The sequence below is a fragment of the Panthera uncia genome (assembly GCF_023721935.1).
Source record: "Panthera uncia isolate 11264 chromosome B2 unlocalized genomic scaffold, Puncia_PCG_1.0 HiC_scaffold_24, whole genome shotgun sequence".
NCBI lineage: Eukaryota > Metazoa > Chordata > Mammalia > Carnivora > Felidae > Panthera > Panthera uncia.
Window position 1 is genome coordinate 117,215,396 of NW_026057580.1, and position 19,670 is coordinate 117,235,065.

At 51.8% G+C, this 19,670-nt stretch overlaps 1 protein-coding gene across 1 annotated transcript in view; it reads left to right on the top strand.

Moving 5' to 3' along the window:
* Positions 1-204: 204 nt before the first annotated feature.
* The window catches only part of CEP43 (centrosomal protein 43), a gene marked incomplete at its 5' end in the record, with an annotated part of 29,004 nt that continues 9,538 nt past the window's right edge, over positions 205-19,670 (top strand). Inside the window, 6 exons of the mRNA XM_049654680.1 lie at positions 205-264; positions 3,939-3,993; positions 4,466-4,554; positions 5,422-5,559; positions 10,078-10,158; positions 12,244-12,303. Of these exons, the coding sequence (XP_049510637.1) occupies positions 205-264; positions 3,939-3,993; positions 4,466-4,554; positions 5,422-5,559; positions 10,078-10,158; positions 12,244-12,303 (483 nt within the window). The remainder of the gene's footprint in view (positions 265-3,938; positions 3,994-4,465; positions 4,555-5,421; positions 5,560-10,077; positions 10,159-12,243; positions 12,304-19,670) is intronic.

The window sequence follows — 19,670 nt, forward strand, 5'->3', positions numbered from 1 at the left end:
GGTGGGCCCCGGGGGAACGCGGGGGGCGGCGGAGAGAGCTCGCGGCGCGCCTCCTGACCTCCCCGCCGGTACCTGCCCGCCGTTGGTTTTCCTTGTTTGGCTTTTAGACGGTGGGGATGGCGCCCGTGGAACGTACGCCGTATGTGTGCGCTTCTTGCCATGAAAATTGCCTTGAAACCATTTGTGTTCCTTTACCCCCTTTAAAAAAAGGCTGAACTCCGAGCAGCTGTGTTTTTAGCCCTAGAAGAGCAAGAAAAAGTAGAGGTATGAAATCTACAAATTTCAATATTACCCTGTTCGTTGATGTTTGATTTTTAATTACTTAGAGATCTTTCTAAAATGCTGCTTACAGTAGCATGTAGCCGGCGAGGAGTTTGAGTTATTAAGGATTACATTTCTTTGCTATTGGAAGGGAGGCAAAATGACTCTCTTTTTGCCTGTATTTTAGATTGTTTGGAGTAATCTAAAGAAAGTTAAGGTCCCACGGTAAGTCTGAGGCTGGTGGTAAATCTTAGGTGGTGCAGATCCCTTCCCGTAGGGGAAGTCTGGGAAACAAGGTCATAGGAGCCGCTTGAAGAAATGGTTCCGTGGTCCGCGAGTTCCCGGCAGGATCCTTCAGGACCTTTACTGTGTCAGTGTGCATTGTGAACACCCGCCCGGTGGGGGCACACAGTCTCACCACCACTCTGAATAAGTATTCGGGAACTGGTCGGCGACAGCCACTCCACGGTCAGGGTCTTCACCGTCCTCTGTGGCAAATCCGTCTAATCTCCTTACCTCTTTAGACTTAGGTGCCTGTGCCCCCCCCCCCCCCCCAAACTTCCTGAAGCGCTTCGATTCCTGGCCCTTCTGTGTTTGTCCAGGTGTCCATCTTCTCTCGGCTGCCCTCTGTTCTTGACTTGTCTGGACCCTGTGGCCTGTGTCTCAGAAACCGCAGCTGCCTCGCCTTCCAGCCATACTTGCGCTGGGAAAAGCCACGAAGGTCCTTCAACTCAGCAGACTGCTCCCCTCCCTGCTTGTGCACGTGTGTGCTAGAGCGGTCACCCAGCGTGGCCTGCTGCTGTGACTGGCTGCTGGGTGCCGGCCTCGGCCGGGTCCGAGCAGGCCCTGCGCCTTGCTCAGCACCTCCCGCTCGGCCCACGCGGACTTCCACCTCCCGTTCCCCCCACTCTCCACGGCCACTCTCGTTTCTTGCTTCACAGGGAAATAGAAGCATCCAGTCCTGATGATTGGTGTGTGCCCCGCCCCCATCTGTCTGTCGCTCAGCCCAGGAAAAGCTTGCCCGCATCTGTATTTATCTGTGCCTCTTTCCTTCCTGCTCTGTCTCGTCCATCAGTGGTCACTTTGCGTTTTGCCTTCCAGGTACTCTCAGCTCCTTAGCCGCTTGCTGTGTCTTTGGGCTCTCCCTTAACTGTTTGCTTGACTCATGTTCCGCTTTTAATACCCCGCTGGCTCTTCCCCTCACAGCCAAGTTTGGAAAGAGCGTGCAGGTCTTATCTCTTAAGTTCTAGGCATCCTTGAATCCATTAACATCTTCAGTCCATTTAAATTGGTTTTAAATCTGCTATATCTAAGTAACTCCTTTTGCTGAGGTCAAGAAGAATCTCCTTATTGACTGTATTTTAGTTCTTACCTATCTTAGTTCTTTGCAGCATTTGGCATTCTTAATCCTTCTCTCCCTGAAAATCTCCCCGGAGTTTTGGGACTTTTTTCTGTTTTCTTCTTTTTTCCTTTTGACCCCTCCTTGGTTCCTTTAGCGTGATCTTTGTCCTGTGCACCTCGCTTAAATCCCTGGCGCGTTATCTGGTGGTTCTCGTTCTGTGTTCTCTCCCCGATGACCTCGGCCACAGCAGTGACTTCGGCCCTGCAGCTTTGATACATAGCGTGAGCCTCAGACCTGTCACAGCACCTGCTAGACCGATTGGGCTCACGGGGACAGCTCTGTATCCAAGCGGGACACCAGACAGGTGCCTGGACCCTGCTCTTTCTGTGTGTCCAGTGAGTTGCCGGGCTGTGTCATACTGTACCTGAGATGTCTGAGGTTCTCTGCTGCCCTCCTAGCCTGTGTGCAGCTACTTCTCTTCCACCTTGCCCATTCCTTCCCTCTAGTCTCCCCTTTGCTCGTGTCCCTCGCTGTCTTCCTGAAGTCCTTCTCCACAGTGCTCCCCGATTGGCTGTTTTTAGCCACATCTGATCTTGACCCTCCACTTCCTTTAAATATTTCAGTCGACTCACTGTCTTAAAATTCCCTAGACCAACCTATTAAGGACCTCCGTGTTCTTTTTTTTTTTTAATGTTTATTTTTGAGAGAAGAGAGACAGAGACAGAGCATGAGTAGGGGAGGGGCAGAGAGAACCAGAGACGGGATCGGAAGCAGGCTCCAGGCTCCGAGCCGCCAGCACAGAGCCCAACGCGGGGCTTGAACCCACGAACCGCGAGATCATGACCTGAGCCGAAGTCGGACGTTCAACCGACTGAGCCCCCCAAGGCGCCCCAAGGACCTTTGTCTTCTTTCCCTTCCTTATCTTTGGTGTTTTAAAAACAACTTTATTGAGAGAATTGACCCACTGTAAATTCAACATACTTAAATGTACAACGTGTTACATTTTAACAAATGTATGCAACCACGAGGCAGTCAAGAGAGTGGCCGTGTCCTGACCCTCGAAAGCTTCCTCAGACCTCTTTGCAACACCCTTCCCAGCCCTGTAAGTGCCATGCCTGTGAGGCCTGTAAGTGCATCCATGCCTGTGCCATTCAAGTGGAATCCTGCAGCATAGGCTCCTTTCTTCCTCGACCTGGCTGCGTTCATTCCGCGTGATGCTTCGAGATGCTTCGAGATGCTTCATGTCCTTTGTGCTGCTGGCTGGTCCCATCCCCCTCCCGCGTAGTGCCCGCTGTGTGGTCACGTGGCTGTTTACTCACCTGGGGATGAACTTTTGACTTGTTGCCAGGTTTCTTACAAACGGGGCTTCTGTGAACGTTCACGTGCACGTCTTTGCTTGGATCCGTGCTTTTCTTCGAGAAAATACCAACAGATGGGTCATAGGGCAGGGGTAGTTTTAGCTTTTGAAAACATGGCCAGATTACTTTCCCAAGCGATTGCACCATTTACAGTCCCGTTGGTGGAGCGTGAGGCCCCCGTTACACCTGTAGTTCAGTCTGCTTAAGGAAGCTGGGGTGACCCACAAGTATTTTTCCTGTATCCGAATAAACGTGTAATGACAGAAATAAGCTGGCCCGTGCACTGCGGAAAATCATCTCACATACTGCTGACGAGCGGGGAGTAGCAAGTGTGTGTGTAATTTGAGTCCCGCTCACTGAAAGCGTGCTATAAATGGTGGATGTGCCCGGCGACAAAATGTCAGCTTCACGTGTTTGGAATAATAAGCAGTTGTTTTTGTAAGTAAATGTAATGTCATTTTGCAGGAGTGCTTGAAGATCTAGGCCCTGAAGTAGTTTAATAAGCAGTTTATGAAATGTTTACCAATTATAAATAAATTTTTTTTAATGTTTACTTATTTTTGACAGAGAGAGAGACAGAGCGTGAGCGGGGGAGGGGAAGAGAGAGAGGGAGACACAGAATCGGAAGCAGCTCCAGGCTCCGAGCTGTCAGCACAGAGCCCGACTTGGGCTCGAACTCACAGACCACGAGATCATGACCTGAGCTGAAGTCAGATGCTCAACCCACTGAGCCACCCAGGCACCCCACCAATTATAAATAAATACACATTTCACGTATAGTTTCATTTAATTAAGTTTGAAACATTAAGTAGTACGGAAGAGTTTTTATAGTACTTAAGAGTTTTGGAATGGGCTTGACCGTAATTTTGCGAGTGACCATATCTCATTTATATCTTTGCCAAAACATTAAATGTTAAACCACATGTCGTAGTTGTTTTTAGGATAAACACATGACACAGTGTTTCGTTTTTCAACAGAACAAAACTCCACTAGTCAATGAGAGCCTGAGAAAGTTCTTGAACACAAGAGATGGTAAGATGTTCAGCTGGTTCTTGTTTGTTTTGTCTCTCTCCGGATTTTCAAATGATGGCTCCGTTTCAGAGAGAGCAGGGGTTTGAGATGTTTTTTGAGGTCTGTGATTCTTACAACTCCTCACTTTAAAATTGCCATTTATTGAACAACTGTTAAGTTGTTTAAATCTCATCGGTCATGGGAAATTGTTGGCTAAAAGCGCTCTCTAAGGAGCGGAACGCTCGAGCCCACCTGTGAAATGTCAAGTTGTCTGATTAACAGTTGGCTCCAAACTGATGATCCTACGAGAAAAACGAGGAGACTTGAGATTTTCATTGCGTGAACGTGTTCCTCTCAGATCAGTTTGCGGTGAAACGGTTTAGAAGCCTCGTTTTTCCCATCAGTGGGTCGGTCTTATTTCATGGTGTCCGCGAGGAGGCTTCGGGGTTCCCGGAGGGGAGGCATCTGCTCATCAGCTCTCGCTTTTTTGCAGGCCGGCTGGTGGCTGGTCTTGTTGCAGAATTTCTTCAGTTTTTCAACCTTGACTTCACCTTGGCCGTTTTTCAGCCTGAAACTAGCACAGTAAGAACGATGACTTTTGCGTCTACCGTTTGAAACTGTCTCCGTCACAAGTGGGTTCGGTTAAGCCGAAACTTCATGAAATTTGACAATTTGCAGTGTCTTGCGTAGAGATTTCTTTGGTAGTTGATTATCTGTTTTTCATAAAAGCCGTCTGCGCTGCAGCTACTTGGTTCCAGTGCTGCCTCATAGAACTTTGAAAGGAGTCTTTTGTGGCCTGACGACACCCATTAATGGGGACTTTAATGGGGACTTTGGGTGTAGGGACTTGGTAAAGGAAAGAGATAATTAAAAGAAAAATTTTTTTAATGTTTGTTTTTTTTTGAGAGAGACAGAATGTGAGTGGGTTAGGGGCAGAGAGAGAGGGAGACACAGAGTCTGAAGCAGGCTCCGGGCTCTGAGCTGTCAGCACAGAGCCCGACGCGGGGCTCGAACTCACGGACCGCGAGATCATGACCTGAGCCCAAAGCCGGAGGCTCAACCGACTGAGCCACCCAGGCGCCCCAAGTTTATTTAAATTTAAAGAGAGAGAGACAGAGTGTGAGTGGGGGAGGAGCAGACAGAGGGGGAGACACAGAATCCGCAGCAGGTTCCAGGCTCCGAGCTGTCAGCACAGAGCCCGATGTGGGGCTCGAACTCACAGACTGTGAGATCATGACCTGAGCCAAAGTCAGAGGCTCAGCCGATTGAGCCACCCAGGCGCCCCTAGATAGTTTTTTTTAAATAAGCATTTTATTTGTTAGAAAAATGGTCTCTCTGAGTTTAGAGATCTCTTTCAGTTTCAAAAATATTTTTCTTTAATCTCTGAAAGTAATTTGCATACTTTTGTGCAGTTTATATCTTACTTCTCACGCCTTCTTTCTGCCCTAGTTTCAAGGTCTTGACGGTCGAGAGAATTTAGCCCGAGACCTAGGTATTATTGAAGCAGAAGGTACTGTGGGTGGACCTTTATTATTAGAAGTGATCAGACGTTGTCAACAGAAAGAAAAAGGATCAACCAATGGGGAGGTGAGTACAGTCCTAGCCTCCGTTATCTTTTTCTATTTTAAGTATTGGCTGCTCAGCAGAGCCACACACGTGTTTGCATACATAGCGAATCAGAGTTTAAACGGAAAAAAGCTGTTCCCTTAAAGCAAAACGAAACACACTCGGATTGTATAAACGCACATGTTGAGGAGGATCGGAGAAGTGGTAGCTCCCAGTCTGGAGCTGCACTCGTTGTGTAGACGGACGTGGGGGTGTTGGGGTCAGGGGCCAGGCTCCCTGGAGCGGGGTCCGGCTCGTCCACCCGCTAGCCGTTGGCTCTAGGTGAGCCGTCCCTCCCCAGTGGCTCCTGTGTGGGGTGGGGGGAGAGGCCGCCTCATGGGCATCGCAGAGCCTGATGCAGGAGTTAGTGCACGCGCAGCGTGGAGGACACTGTGCTTGTCGTTAGCCGCTGTCTGGTTACCATTTCAAACAACAGGGCTACAGTAGAGGCTGGTTAACGACACTTCGAACTTAAAAGCTTTTGAGAAAGAGACATAGAGCCGGTGAAGCTGTTGGTCATGCTTAGTTTCTGGACATTTTCAAGCTTCTGTGTTCTTACTCCTTTTGTTGAGAAATCCCACTAATGAGCTTAATGGTCTGATTTCTATTTGCAAACGTTAGCTTTACGTAAAGACGCTGTCTCACAGACGTGGATGGTATGGTAGTCGTCTCAGACACCTGGCTAATGGTGTGCTTTTAGTCCCACGAGTCCCGGATTTATAGGTAAGGTTGTGGGGGTTGCGCACTGCCACGTACACAGCCTCAGAGTTTATTTTCTGTTAGGATCTTTGAACATCAGGAAAGCCTGACTGAGCACCTGTTACGTGTAAGGCCTAACAGACACTTCCAATGAAAAGATAAGATATGAGAACGTTTCTTGGACTAGAAGAGTTGAGAGCTATTCAAGCTGGAATGCGCTCACGTAAGGAAACAGACGTCGACGTGACGCTCCTGATACCAGAGGGAGTATCCAGTAAGCGATTGGTTCTGAGCATTTTACGAGCAGGAAGGTTAGTTAAAGGGGACACTGGTTTCTTTTTTAATTCAGTGTTTACTTATTTTTGAGAGAGGGTGGGAGAGAGACAGAGCATGAGCAGGGGAGGGGCAGAGAGAGAGGGAGACACAGAATCGGAAGCAGGCTCCGGGCTCTGAGCTGTCAGCACAGAGCCGGATGCGGGGCTTGAACCCATGAACCGGGAGATCATGGCCTGAGCCGAAGCCGGACGCTTAACCGGCTGAGCCCCCCCGGGCGCCCCGGGGGCAGCGGTCGTTTCCAGTCGTTAAACCCCATCTTGCTGCGGGAGGACAGGAGGGGACGGGACCGGGAAGGTGCTCCGAGCGGCAGGAAGCAGACCCGCGTCCCGGTGAGACCCGCGTCCCGGTGGGTGAGCAAGTCACCCACGCAGAGCCCACGTTGTCGCTCGGCTTGTGGGTGTAATTTCACTCGTTTGTAGTTGTTTCCCCAGTGTCTGGTGGTGCTTATCATGGGATGGGCGTCGTACCAGCTAGTGGCGAAGAAGAAGTCGCGTAAACTTAACCAACTCCAGACCGTCTCGCTTCTTGCTCTCTCCTGGGCCGGTGGGTGGTGGTGAGCCGTGTCTGTCTGCCTGCCCTCCTCTTTCCTTCCGGGTCGCCCTTCGGTCCATCTCCCTGCAGTGCCAGCCACCCGCGTCGTCGTCGTCGTCTCTGGTTCGCCGTCCCTCCCTCACGCGCCAGCCTTGGCTCGGACGCGGAGCCGGGCTGCTGGGGTCACCTCCCGGAGGTCGCTCACCCTTCACGCGCGCTGGGTCCTCACCTAGGAGACGGAGAGACTAGAAAGGAGCCTCGAGGGTCGTGGTGAGGACCGAGGTCGTCCGGGCACGTAGAGGTCTTGTAAGGTTTGGCCTGTGTTGCCGCCGTGTCTCGTGTTGTTACCGTTCCCGTCTGGAGGACTCCCCACATCCAGCTCAGCGCCTCCTCCCGGCTCGAAACCAGGATTTCCAGCCCCTCACAAACATCCCCGCCTGGTCAGCTCACTCGGGCGTCTGAGTCCTGTGTGAAAAAACCGGCTTTATCTTCTGACCGAGCGGAAGCCGCACGAGACACAGAAATCCGCCTCCTCCCGCGTGACCGCGCAGCCCCAGCTCTCGCCCCCCACTTCTCTGTGTGTGTCGGTCGTGTGCCTGTGCCTCCTCGGTCCCGCTCCGAGGAGCTGCCTCTCCCCTGGTGGCCTCGGTCGGTCCCTCTGTCAGGAGGACTCCCTGTCCCGCCCGAAGCCGCCGTCACCGGCCAGCTCTGTGTGCTGTGGACGGGGGGTCGGCCTCGAGCCGGGACCCGGTCAGAGCTCTCTGTCCTAGTGGGTTCGGTCTGAAAATGGAAACTCAGCGGTGCCTTCTTCCGTCGTCGTGACCGGAGGCCCCGGCGCCTCTCCGATCAGCCTAGCCCGTGTCACGGCCGCGGTCTGTCGGACGGGCCCGGAGACGCCCTTCCGTGGCTTCCGTGGCGCCACGAGGTCGGAGACTGCTGCGAGATACCTACTTTCTGCTACTTTTCCCCTCTTAATATTGGGGTGTGTACTTCGTGTGTGCGTGTGCGTGTGGGTGCACACAAATAAATCCGGAGTCAAGTTCATATTTAAAGTAGGGAACTCCCGGGTGTCCATTTTGGCTCTTCTGTCATTCACTAGTGTTCATAACTTTGAGAGGAAGCGTGTCATTTATATAGTGAAATAAAAAATGGTAGGTTTTTTTAAAATTAATCTTTGACTTCTGACGCCGGGGAAGAAAACCAGCCGTGGATTAAGCCCACTGAACTCAGTTAGTGATGCCTTGACCCAAATTGCATTTTAAACCACCTGAAGAATCCCGTTGCCGGGCCCGCATCCTCGCCCGGGACTTTAAGTTGATTTGGCAGAGGGTGTCGGATGTGCCCCCGCGTGGAGTCCCGCACTCGCCGGTCTGCACTGCCCCTGGTGAGCCCTGTCCTCCCCGGGAGCACCTCGCGGTCGCCCCCGTCCAGCTCAGCGGCACCTGCGGGTGCCCTCGGCGCTCGGTCTGCACCCTTCGCTCTTGCCGGCTCCGTGTTGAAGCTCAGCTCTTTATCTGTTCCTTTCCTCTTTGGAAATTGCAGTCACCGTGTGATGGCAGCCAGGCAGCGTCCAGATTCCTCAGTCTTGACGCGTCGACTCGTCTTTCTGGCCTTACGTCCTTTTTTGAAACGTGGGACCTTGAGCTTGAGGCAGATTGCTCGTCCTTGAAAGTGGCTTTTGCTTTCTCGCCTTCTGATGCCTTGTGCCCCTGCAGCGGTACCTCACCCCCGCATCCGGCCGGGGAGTTTCTCATTCCCAGCCTCTCTTCCACTCTGCCTTTTGGGATGTTGCCCCTGTTCGTCCTCTCTCCCCGCTGGCTGCCGTTGGAGCTGAGCCCTGGCCCCACCTGCCTGTGGCCGTGCCTGCTGTGGCCCGGCCCTCTCTCCTCACGTCAGGCCTCTGTTGGGGACAGGCATTCTTAACAGATCGGGCGTTCACGTCAGTGGGGAGCTTTTGTAGACTTGCGTACACGGGAGGTACACGTTCGTACACGTTTGGGAAGGTTAGATGGCGAGATGGGGGGAAGGCGGATCTCGACCAGGACGGTGGCTGTAAACACAGAGACAAACGGGCAGGAAAAGATCCCCCGTGAGGGAAGAAGCAGCCAGACCGAGTGAGCTAATATCTTGGCAGAGGGCTAGGGCCTTGGAGGGTAATCGGGAAGAAGAGAAGTTTGCCGAGGTGAGGTGAGGCGGTCAGCCTGGGAGAAGGCGACGCCGTGACTCGACGTCACGGGGCCGCCGGAGGAGCAAAGGTGTGAAGCGCAGCGTGTTTTCGCGTTTAAAAGCTGCAGTTGTCGGAAGGGTTCTTGTGGCAAAGTGACCGATGTTTAACACGCATACGGCGCACAGAGCTTGGGATGATGGAGCGGGTGAATTTCAGGAGGTGATTTCCGTTCAAGAAACATGGCAGAATTCCTCCTTCGCGTTTAGCGTAGCGCCGAGAGCTGACCGGCCATGCCCTGCAGACGGTGGTTGTATGACGCGGACGTGGGTGGTGACGGGCGGCGACAGGGCTGGAGGGGCACCGGGCTCAGAGAGGAGGAAGGGAGGGGCGTGGTCGTCGAAGAGGGCGACTCATGAGAGTTGCTCGTTGATACGATGGAGACACGGCGGGGTAGGGAAGCGAGTCTGGAAGCGTGGCTGTGGCTCACGGGCCGGGTTCACGTGCACGGGCTGGGCGGGGGCGGGGGGGTGGGGGGAGACTGGGTCAAGGTCATTGAGCGAAATACTTAGGTGATTGGGATCTAAGTGTGTTTCGTTTTGTTTCTGCTGTAGCAAAATTGGGGAAAATCTCATACGAATATTTACGATAATTACAAAAACACCGACGTCCTGTAGTAGTTCTAAATGCTACAATTCCGTTGAGGCATAATTAGTATGTTTATGTTTTGCTCTGAATCTGTTTTAATTTTAAACTGTGAAATGTTTTAGGGTGCGCTAGATCTCTCTGATGTGCATTCTCCACCGAAGTCACCGGACGGCAAGACGAGCGCACACAGCAGTCCCAGCAAGGTGAGCCGGCCGCGGGGACTCTGCTGCTGTCTCTCCCGTCGCGTGACTGACGCCAGCGCTGCATAGTTTCGCGAAGACGCGTCTTTCCCCTGATGCAGCCTGTGGTTTTACAGATGATTTCCCTTGGTTGGGACTGTGTTGAATTTTGTGTCCTGGAGAGGAATATGCTGTTGAATAACAGAATTGGGGGCTCTGTGGGCTCATGTGGTCCTTGGAACATCTTCTTCCTCAGTTTGGTCCTTGGAACATCTTCTTCCTCAGCTGACCAGGACATTTACTTACTCTTCGCTTATAAATTCCTGGCTTGAGGGTACTAGGTTCCAGACTGCGGTTCCAGGATATCGTTGTGTTGAATATCGCAGACGGGGGGACCAGTTTGGATGGTAAATTACAAGGGTTTTATGTTAGCGAGCCATTTGGAGGATTCATACGAACGTACGTTTGTTCTGGCTGCGTGCGTAGGGGGCGGCTATGGGTTGTTGAGCCGAGGCCTTCCGGTCTCAGGGATTTGGCACCCTGGACGAGACTAGAGCGGGACCCTGGGACTGGAAGCCGGGGGCAACAGGGCGGCAGAAGCAGGATGCTTCGGGAGCGTGCCGCCCCGTGACCGGTCGGGCGCAGCGCGCACCGGTGGAACCGGCCAGTCCTAGCCGGGGTGGGGTCGGGTCGGGTGGCGTTGGGACCGTCGCTCTGATCTCCAGCCCGCAGGGTTAGGGTGACGCGCTGGAGGGGCTGTGCGGGTGGTTCCAGGTGAGGCGACGTGTAGGGGCCGGACGTGGTAGAGGGGGGTTTCTCTCTCTCAGATGCCCGGGCTCAGAAACCGTGAGCGGTCCCTGCTGTGTTGTCGCCGGTTCTTGGATGTGGCTGCTCCTTTTCATTTTTTCGGTTTGGAGGCCAAAGGGTTTGGTGCTTTATTTCCCGCCGCGGGAAGGGGCCGTCATCCCGTGCGTAGCGGTCCCCTCTCCCCGAGGTCTGGTGAGCTTTTTCTGTGGGGAAGGTTTTCCCTTGATGCTCATGGGAGGCCGTAACCACAGCAACCGAGAGAACGAGGTTGTGAGTGAGTTTAAGAAGACCCTTTAAATGAATTGCCAGCTGCCAGAGCAGCACTGCTTTCTGTGAAGATGTCTGGCTGTGAAGGGGTTCAAATTAATGCATATTCCAGAACACTTAGCGCCACGGCATTGAGCTCTCTGGACGCTCTCTTTTTAGCAGAGTAGCAGTATTTTTTTAAAGCCAGTTAGCAGCACCGACTTCTGCACGCGGTGTGTCTTCAGGATAAGATAGCAAAGCCTTTCGCATGTTCTTACTCTCTGTGCACAGACTTAAGTTTCAAGATCTAGGAGTTTTGCTGAGGATCGTTGAAGTTAGCTGGCGGGGGAACGTTGCCCCACGGGCTCACAGGACAGTGATGTCGTTTTGAAGGGTGATTGAGAGAGCGGTCCTCCGTGCTCCGGGTGGCCGTGGCCGCTCCCGGTGCCACGGCCGACTCGTGTCAACGGGAGGCCTTCCGATGGTGGGAACGCGGTTCCCGGCGGCGCTGACGTGTGGACTCGGAGTTTTGGCACTTTCCCCACCTTTCACTCACCTGCTTTCCTTTACGGCTCGGTGCTCCCGGAATCATTTTGGCCTCTAAGGAGAGCCTGTGTCTTAGAGCAGGTGCCTTACCGGTCCGGGAGCCCACAGAGGGGCCCGGGGACCCTGGGAAGTCGTGGTCAGGCCTGGGGGCAGCCCGACCTTCGGAGCCCGTGCCGTGTGCTCCCGAGGAAGCTTCGGGAAGCCGGGCCCGGTGGGGCCCGGAGGAGCGGTTGCCCGCACAGCTGCCGTGGGGCGGGCTGCGGCCGCGGTGTGGACGGGTGACCGGGTAGCCGTGAGGCCCAGCGGTTCCCCGTGGGTTGAAGCACTTGAGGAAGAGAGTTAAGGCAAGAGAAGAAAAAAAAATAGTGGGCCTCTAAAAGGAACAGATTGATTCAGGTTTCCAGTTTTAAGAACTTTGCTAATCGGAAGCTTTGTTAGTTTGGTGATGAATTAGTTTCTTTTTGCAGATTTATGCTTTGTGGTAAAATGTCATTTTATTCTCATGCTCAGATACCAAGGTACACAGGACAAGGTAAGAAGAAGACAAGCAGGCGGAAGTCTGGTGCCAAGGTAACACGCGCGAGGGCAGAGGGGGAGCGCAGCCCGCGCCACAGCAGACTGCCAGCCTGGGGGCCGCGGGTCCCTGCCGGACGGTCCCTGCCCGCCCCGGGCCCGTGCTCCTTTGTCTGCGGTCACTTGTGATAAAGTCACAGTGCCGAGAAAAGTAATCTGACTTTCAGTTTTCATCTGGGTGAAAATCATACTGTTGTATTTTTCAAATGTGCGGTTAATTTTACTTGGAGAATTCTTTGTTTTGTCCAAAAAAAAGTTGAAAATATTTATTTTCCCTTTGGATGGTCCTATACATGTTGTTTTAAAAATTTTTTTTTTTGATGTTTTTATTTATTTTTGAGAGACAGAGCATGAGCAGGGGAGGGGCAGAGAGAGGGGGAGGCACAGAATCCACAGCAGCCTCCAGGCTCCGAGCTGTCGGCACAGAGCCCGATGCGGGGCTCGAATTCACAAACTGAGATCATGACCTGAGCCGAAGTCGGATGCTCAACCGACTGAGCCACCTAGGCACCCCTTTAAAAAAAAAAAAAAAAATTTTTTTTTAACGTTTTTATTTTTGAGACAGAGACAGCATGAGCAGGGGAGGGGGTCCTATTCTTATTCTTAACGTTATGATTTTTATCTGAGGTAAATAGAACATCAGACTACTTTTTGGATAAGTTCCGGGCGATAAATGAAAGGTGTTCAGCATTCAGCAACTCATCTGCCCGTTGCACATCGATGTCGATGACGAGCCTTTCCACGAAGCCCTGGCCGCGGGGGTGCCTGGGGCGGGGGGTGTGTGGGGGTGCACGGGGTAGGCGCCCTGAATCTGTGCCTGGCCGTGTTTTTTCCTCCCCCAGAGATGACAAAAATTGACCCAGCCAGTAGATTAGCTGCTTTTAAAATTTAAGTATTAGAGTTCTTAGAAGCACACTACTCATCAGGACAGTTCTCATACCTGTTTAGGATAAGATATTTAAGATATTTAGTTTTTAGTTCTGCGAGATGCTTCAGTTCTTGTGGAACCTTAGCTTATAATTGAAGACCCTCAAAATTAAAGGGCTTTTAAACCCTGGATTTGTTGTGTTAGCTGCCTTCATTCTTGTGGTTTCTCCAGTAAATTCCCGTTATTGTACTTGTTCGTGTCGTCTGTGTGTGTTTCTACGTGAGAAGACCCTTTAGAGTGGCATTTAGCAGGTACGTTTGAACACGTGTGTGGTGCACATCACTGTGTTAAGCGCTGTGGGCACCTCACCGTGGTCCCCACCGAAACAGGCGACAGTCTCATTGGAGAGGTGAGACCCCCCTTAAGAAAGATGGCTAACGATATGAAACAGCGTAGTTTTTTTAAAGATACATTTAGTCAATTTGTTGGACTTTTCAAAAACGTTAAAAGCATATTTCATAGTATTACATTTTCATCCAGTCTTCCTGGTTCAGACATTTCGAAGAGGTCTATACATAGAACCAAAGCACGTCGCAAGATGAATTTTCACTTTGCAGTGAACTGCAGCCATGGTGGGCCCAGACTTTACCCTTCAGTCTACAGCGGGCAGGCCTCGTGGTCCCCCGACCTGGGGGGCGACTGAAGAATGTGGACAGGCCCGTGCCCCGGAATTGTAGGCTATCAGTCGGGCCCCTTTTATCTCACTTTTGTATTTCTGACCAAAGATACTTAGCCACTTTGAAACTTCCCCCGCTCCCCCCCTCCTTGATCTTGTTTCTGAATTGCCATGATAAATCTGTGTCGCACCCAGCATCCCCTATGTCCAGCCTGATGGGTGAGCCCTTAGCTCTCGTTCCAGTGCCTCTCGGCCTTGCCTGCATGTGCGGTGGGCTTCCAGTGTCCTTAATATCCTAACACTCTTAACATCTTAATAATCAAATACCGAGCTGCCTGTGGACGTTGACGTTGGGCCCTTCACAGGGTAGCTAGGTGGCCTTTCCCAGGGTGCAAAGCTGTGAGCGTGGCCCCGCCTGCCAGGAGCCAGTGTGGGGACCACGGGCGGAGCGGCAGGAGAGCCCCACGCCGAGCAGGGAGCAGGGGTGTGGACGGGTCGTGTTCTTCTGCAGGCAGGAAGCAGGAAGGCTCGGGACTTAGGGCTTATTTGGAGATCCTTGGCTGTTTTCAGAGAAGTTATATCCATACTAGAAATGAGCTTCAAAAATCATTTATGTCTATATGTGTATGTATGCGTGTGCGTATATATATACGTACGTATATGTATGTACGTATATATATTTGATTTGTACTTGTTACAATAAACCTGTCAATATGCAGAGCAAAATCCAAGGTTTTGGAGCGAATTTAAGTTGGTTGCATAAAAGTTACATTTCTGGTTTTTGTTCCTTTGTGAGATGCTGAAGGGTGGTGGAGGGTGGCCGGGGGCATTGGAGTCCTGGGTGGAGGGGTCTTGGGTGGGTGGGCGGGCGTGGCGGTAAACGTTCCCAGTGTGTCGGGAGCCCTCCTTCCGGAGCGTCGTCTCTACTGGTCCGGACTCCAGACTTCCGGAGTCTGTACCGGTCCGTTTCACCGTAAACCCTTTGGTGTTGCCGACCCGGTGCCAGTTGTGGTGCAGACAGACTGGTGGAATCCACTGACTTAGGTGTGTTATTTAAGACGTGAGGGAGTTTTTGTTTGCGATGTTTAGACTCAGAGGCTTTCTGTCATTGCTTTGAATGTAATGGGAAAGATCATCCTTTTTGTAATCGTTTCTCAGGGTTTTAAGTCTAGTGTGTGTGGAGGTATGTTTTGCTTCTCAAGTTCTTTCTTTTTTGTTTTGTTCTTAATTTTCATTTTTTATCTTTTTAAATTTACATCCAAATTAGTTAGCGTATTGCTTCTCAAGTTCTTAAACGGGGATGCTTCTGAATTTGTTATTCCTTGTTTTCAAAATTCTGGGATCGGCCCAGCGTGATACTGATTGAGGGCAAGGGTGAAGACCGCCATGCGGGTAGGTTTGGGGGTGGGGTGGGCATGCTTCTGTGTCTTTGCACTTTGCTCAGGGCTTTCTAGATACTTGAGCAGCGTCACTCCCTCACACACACACACACACACACACACACACACACACTCACTCACACACACACACTCACACCCCTTCCTGAATGGATGGGTACACGTGGGTGAGCAGCAGGCCCAGCGCTGGGCCACTCGCACTTGTGCCCGGCCAGCTGCGTGTCGCGGGGCCGCTTCAGGTTCGAGAGGGGACAGCCAGGCCCTCTCCCGCTGGCCCCCGAGCCGCTGGCCAGATCTGGGAGAGCGGAGCCTCGGTGCAGAGGGTCATTTTCTAGTCTGTTTTCAGAGCCAGAGGTAGGGTGCGTCTGGAGGGATTGCAGATTGTCTGCAGATCAAAGGCACTGGTGGTCTAGAGAAAGTTTTTAGAGGAGTTTAAATGTTTTGTGGCTTTCGAGACCTACGGTGGTGTTATTTTCTAGGTGAGTGAATTCTAAATGTAGTTTTACAGCTGTAGTAAAATTCTTTAAATCTTGGGTCAAAAAAGGCCTCTGGCAGGGTGGGGGGTGGGGCAGAGCTGGGGGCTTGAGACACCAGCGAGGAAGGGAATTAGTTCTCATAGGTTCCTTTAGTACTTTTGCAAAAGTGGGTTTGCTCTTTTTTTTTTTTTTTTAAAGTGGGTTATTTCTTTAGGTGTGATGTTTCTGTGCATGAGCAGTGCAGATTAAGCCTTTCGTTTGGAAAAGCAGAATTATTATTATTTTGGTGGTGGTCAAGATGTTCTAGTGGTAATTTTTTGGTATTTTTTTGGTTCTCGAGATGTTCTAGTGGTAACTCATTATTTGGTTCCTGGAAAATTTGTAGTTATTTTCACCGTGAAACTTCTTTCTCTGTGATGTCAATTTTCTGTTAATCTAGAAATGACTGAAGTCTAAATGTGTAAGTGTACTTGTAGAGAATTAGGTACATTCTGAAACCTTCTTGCAACTTTACTGTAATTTACCACGACGGTTATTAGTCTCGAGGTCGGTGCACGGGCACTTAGTGACTGCTTTCGTGCTGCTCAGTGGCTTCTGTGAAAAGACCGACCTCCAGGAGGCTACTGTCTGGAGCCCTGAGCAGGACTGCTGTGACAAGGCACCACCCACCTGGTGGCTTAAACAGCAAGCCCTTGCTGTCTCGTGGTTCTGGAGGCCGCAGGTGTGAAAGGGTGGTGTCCGCACGCCCGGTTCCTCTGAGGACTGTGAGGACGGCGTGCACCTGTCGCTCCGTCCCCGCCGGGATGCCCCCGTGGGTTCTCCCCGGGCGGCCTCCCCGTTGGGGAGCCAGGCCTGCCTCCTGCGCCGTGAGCCCTCGTGACCTGTCCCGTCTGTCGTGACCCGATTGGTGAGGGCATGCTCTGGAGCACCGGGGCTTAGGGCTCCGTCTCCTCCCTTCTGGGGAGACACCGTTTAACCCGTCACAACCGCTGAGGGCTCTGAGCTCGTCCAGGGAGTGAATGCGAAGGGAGTGAATTCGTCTAGGGATTGTTTCTGTTGTTGTCACACTGGTTTGTTGTAAACAGTGCTTAATTTTAGCTACCTTGGTTCCTCCAGTTTGTCCACATGTACGTGATGGAAACTGCGGTCACTGGATCTATGTGCACAAGACAGACTCGTCTCAAGCCACGATGCAGGGTATTTAAACACATTCTAGGGAACACGTCGTGACTTGACTTCTTGTTGCTCAGAGGACTCGGATTTCCCGTGTGGAAATCGGTTTTAAAGTTCTGTGGTGCTTTTGTGGTAACCTGTCGATGTTTTGATAAATCCTTCTGTCAGTGTGGCTTGTTTTCCAACGGGAGAAGTGATTTGGAGTCACGTTGAGTGAATTCATTAGGAACCCGATTGAGTAAGGGTTCTTTAGATAAACACTTAGTCACAGTTAGGGTGACACATTCCTGTGTAGTTTAGAAATGGATTTGGAGCCCAGTTCCAAAGCAGATGGAGTGTTTTTAAATTTTACCCCCTAGATGACTAGAACTATAGCTTTAATTTTTTTTCTAACGTTTATTTATTTTTGAGACAGAGAGAGACAGAGCGTGAACGGGGGAGGGTCAGAGAGAGAGGGAGACACAGAATCCGAAACAGGCTCCAGGCTCTGAGCTGTCGGCACAGAGCCCGACGCGGGGCTCGAACTCACGGACCGCGAGATCATGACCTGAGCCGAAGTCGGACGCCCAACCGACGGAGCCATCCAGGCGCTCCGAGAACTGCAGTTTTAAAACAAACTAATTATTACTTCTAAAAATGCGCATTGTGCCGAACATCAGAGCGCGCTTGTCTGTGGAAGTTGTCTTCCTAAAACTAGTCCTTGTGCCTTTACCGGCGATACTGCTAGGACCAGTCAGAGATCACCAGGGACGGAGAGGGAGGGATCACTAAGTGTCTGCGGTTCATCACGGGGACTGCAGTTACGTCACATAAACCGTTACGTGACTTCACGGGCGAGAGAGACTTTTTTGGAATAATACTGTGTTTTGTTAAGTTGCTTTACGTTTACGTCCCATTTACTTCACACTGGTTCGACCTTTTGAGTTTTCTCAGGAGTGTTCTGACGGAGAGAGTGTGTTTCTCGGTATCTGTAGTTGTAAATGGGTTTAAATGTCACGAGTCAGGGTATTTATTTCCACATGTATATGTCTTTGAAAACACGATCAATCTGTGTCTCAGCGGGTATGGATCGTAAATGACGTCGGGCATGAATCCGGGGACCATGTAGGTGGGTGGTGCCTCTCTGTAGTTGATCACACGGGGAACTTCCAGAAAGTGCTTGGGAGACGGTGAAACGTTTCTGCCGTGTGAAAGTGCTGCGTGTCGTCTAAAGGAGGACAAGTTGGTGTTTCTTTTCCCGGACGTCTCTTTTACAAGAATTGATTTCTCTACGTTAGGAACTTCTGGAGTGTGTGGCTCTGTACAAGGCCCGAAACACTGTGTGGCACGTGTCCTGCCTGCTGTCGGCCGGTCACGGCCTCTCGTGGAGAAGTGTGAACTGTGTGTTAACACACACGCCCCACCCTGTCCGTACGTGTACCGAAGGTGCGTCCTCCTGGAGCGCCGTCCTCACGGCTTCCTCGCCCGCTCGCCTCTCCCCCTGCACACGCCTCCTCTCTTAACTCCCAGCAGCAGTCCCGGCTGGAGAATACTACTCTAGTTGAATTCGGTTCCTTGTGTGGTCGGCAGTAGAGCGTGGACGGGGGAGGCGTCCGTGGGGGGACACGGGAGAGTCCTCTGCACACGTGCGGGCCCGGCCACAGCACTGCCCTCTGTGGTGCGGAAGGCCGAACCTGGGGAAGTTGTCCGTGTGAACCCACAAAAGTGCAGTTTCATACGAGTCGACCTAATGGCGTGGCATGAGTGTTAAGGGCTAAGCTCTGGAATCAGACCTTAGTGTTGACCTGACCCTTGAGCTTTCTGGGGACCTTGGCAAGTGACTAAAATGACTGCACGCCGCCTTTTCCGAATCAGCGGGGAAGACGGCCCCTGCCCCCGCGCCTCCCCTCCCTCCCCGTGCTTTAGGCTGCTTTTGAGGATGAAAAGGAGATCGCCTGGAGGAAGATGTGAAGGTTCTCCAGAAAGGCTAGCTGCTTGTATCGCCACTAGCGTGCTTTGTTTTTGTTGTTGTTGACCTAGACGTGTCTAAGGGCAAAAGGAAATGGGACCAAGGATGGAGTAAAGTGAGGTTGTGCGGATCAAGGCCAACTGAAAACAAGAAACTGCGGTGTGCGGTTTTGCGCCCGTAACACCAGATGGGCAGGACGGGGGTAGAGACGCTTGAGGATCTTGTACCGTGTAAGGTGTGCAGAGGCGGACGCGGGACACTTGTCCGCGGACGGGTGAGGCAGTGTGGATCGGGCAGTTGTCCGGTGTCTGAAGTCAGACCAGTGCTTTCGGCAGCAAATCTGCCTTCGACGCGGGGGCGGCGGAGAGGGCCCCTCTCGCCTCGACGCCTGTTCTCTTTGGCGCTGGGTGGACAAGTGCCGTCTTCCCTGATGAATGCTTTGTTTTACTGCCTGGTTCGTTCATGTGCACTAATCTTCCTTCTTCACCCGTGGGCCCTCCTCCTTTCTGCAAGTTGGCGACTTACTAATTTAAGATAACTTTTGACGCAGTGATGGACACGTAAGAGGAAATGCAGAAGTTATTTATAAGTGAGAAAGCTTCTTTATAAACGGGGAAGGGAAAGATACTTCCATTTAGGGAGGGAGAAGAAGAATGGTTCGAACACATTACTTTTGACATTCTCTCCTTCGGAAGTTAGCCATGCCGTGAACTGGGGACGCGCTGATAGGTCACGGGGTTACTCTCCCCTCCATGCAGCTGTGAGATCTCACACACTCTCACACACACACACACACACACACACACACACACACACACACACACAC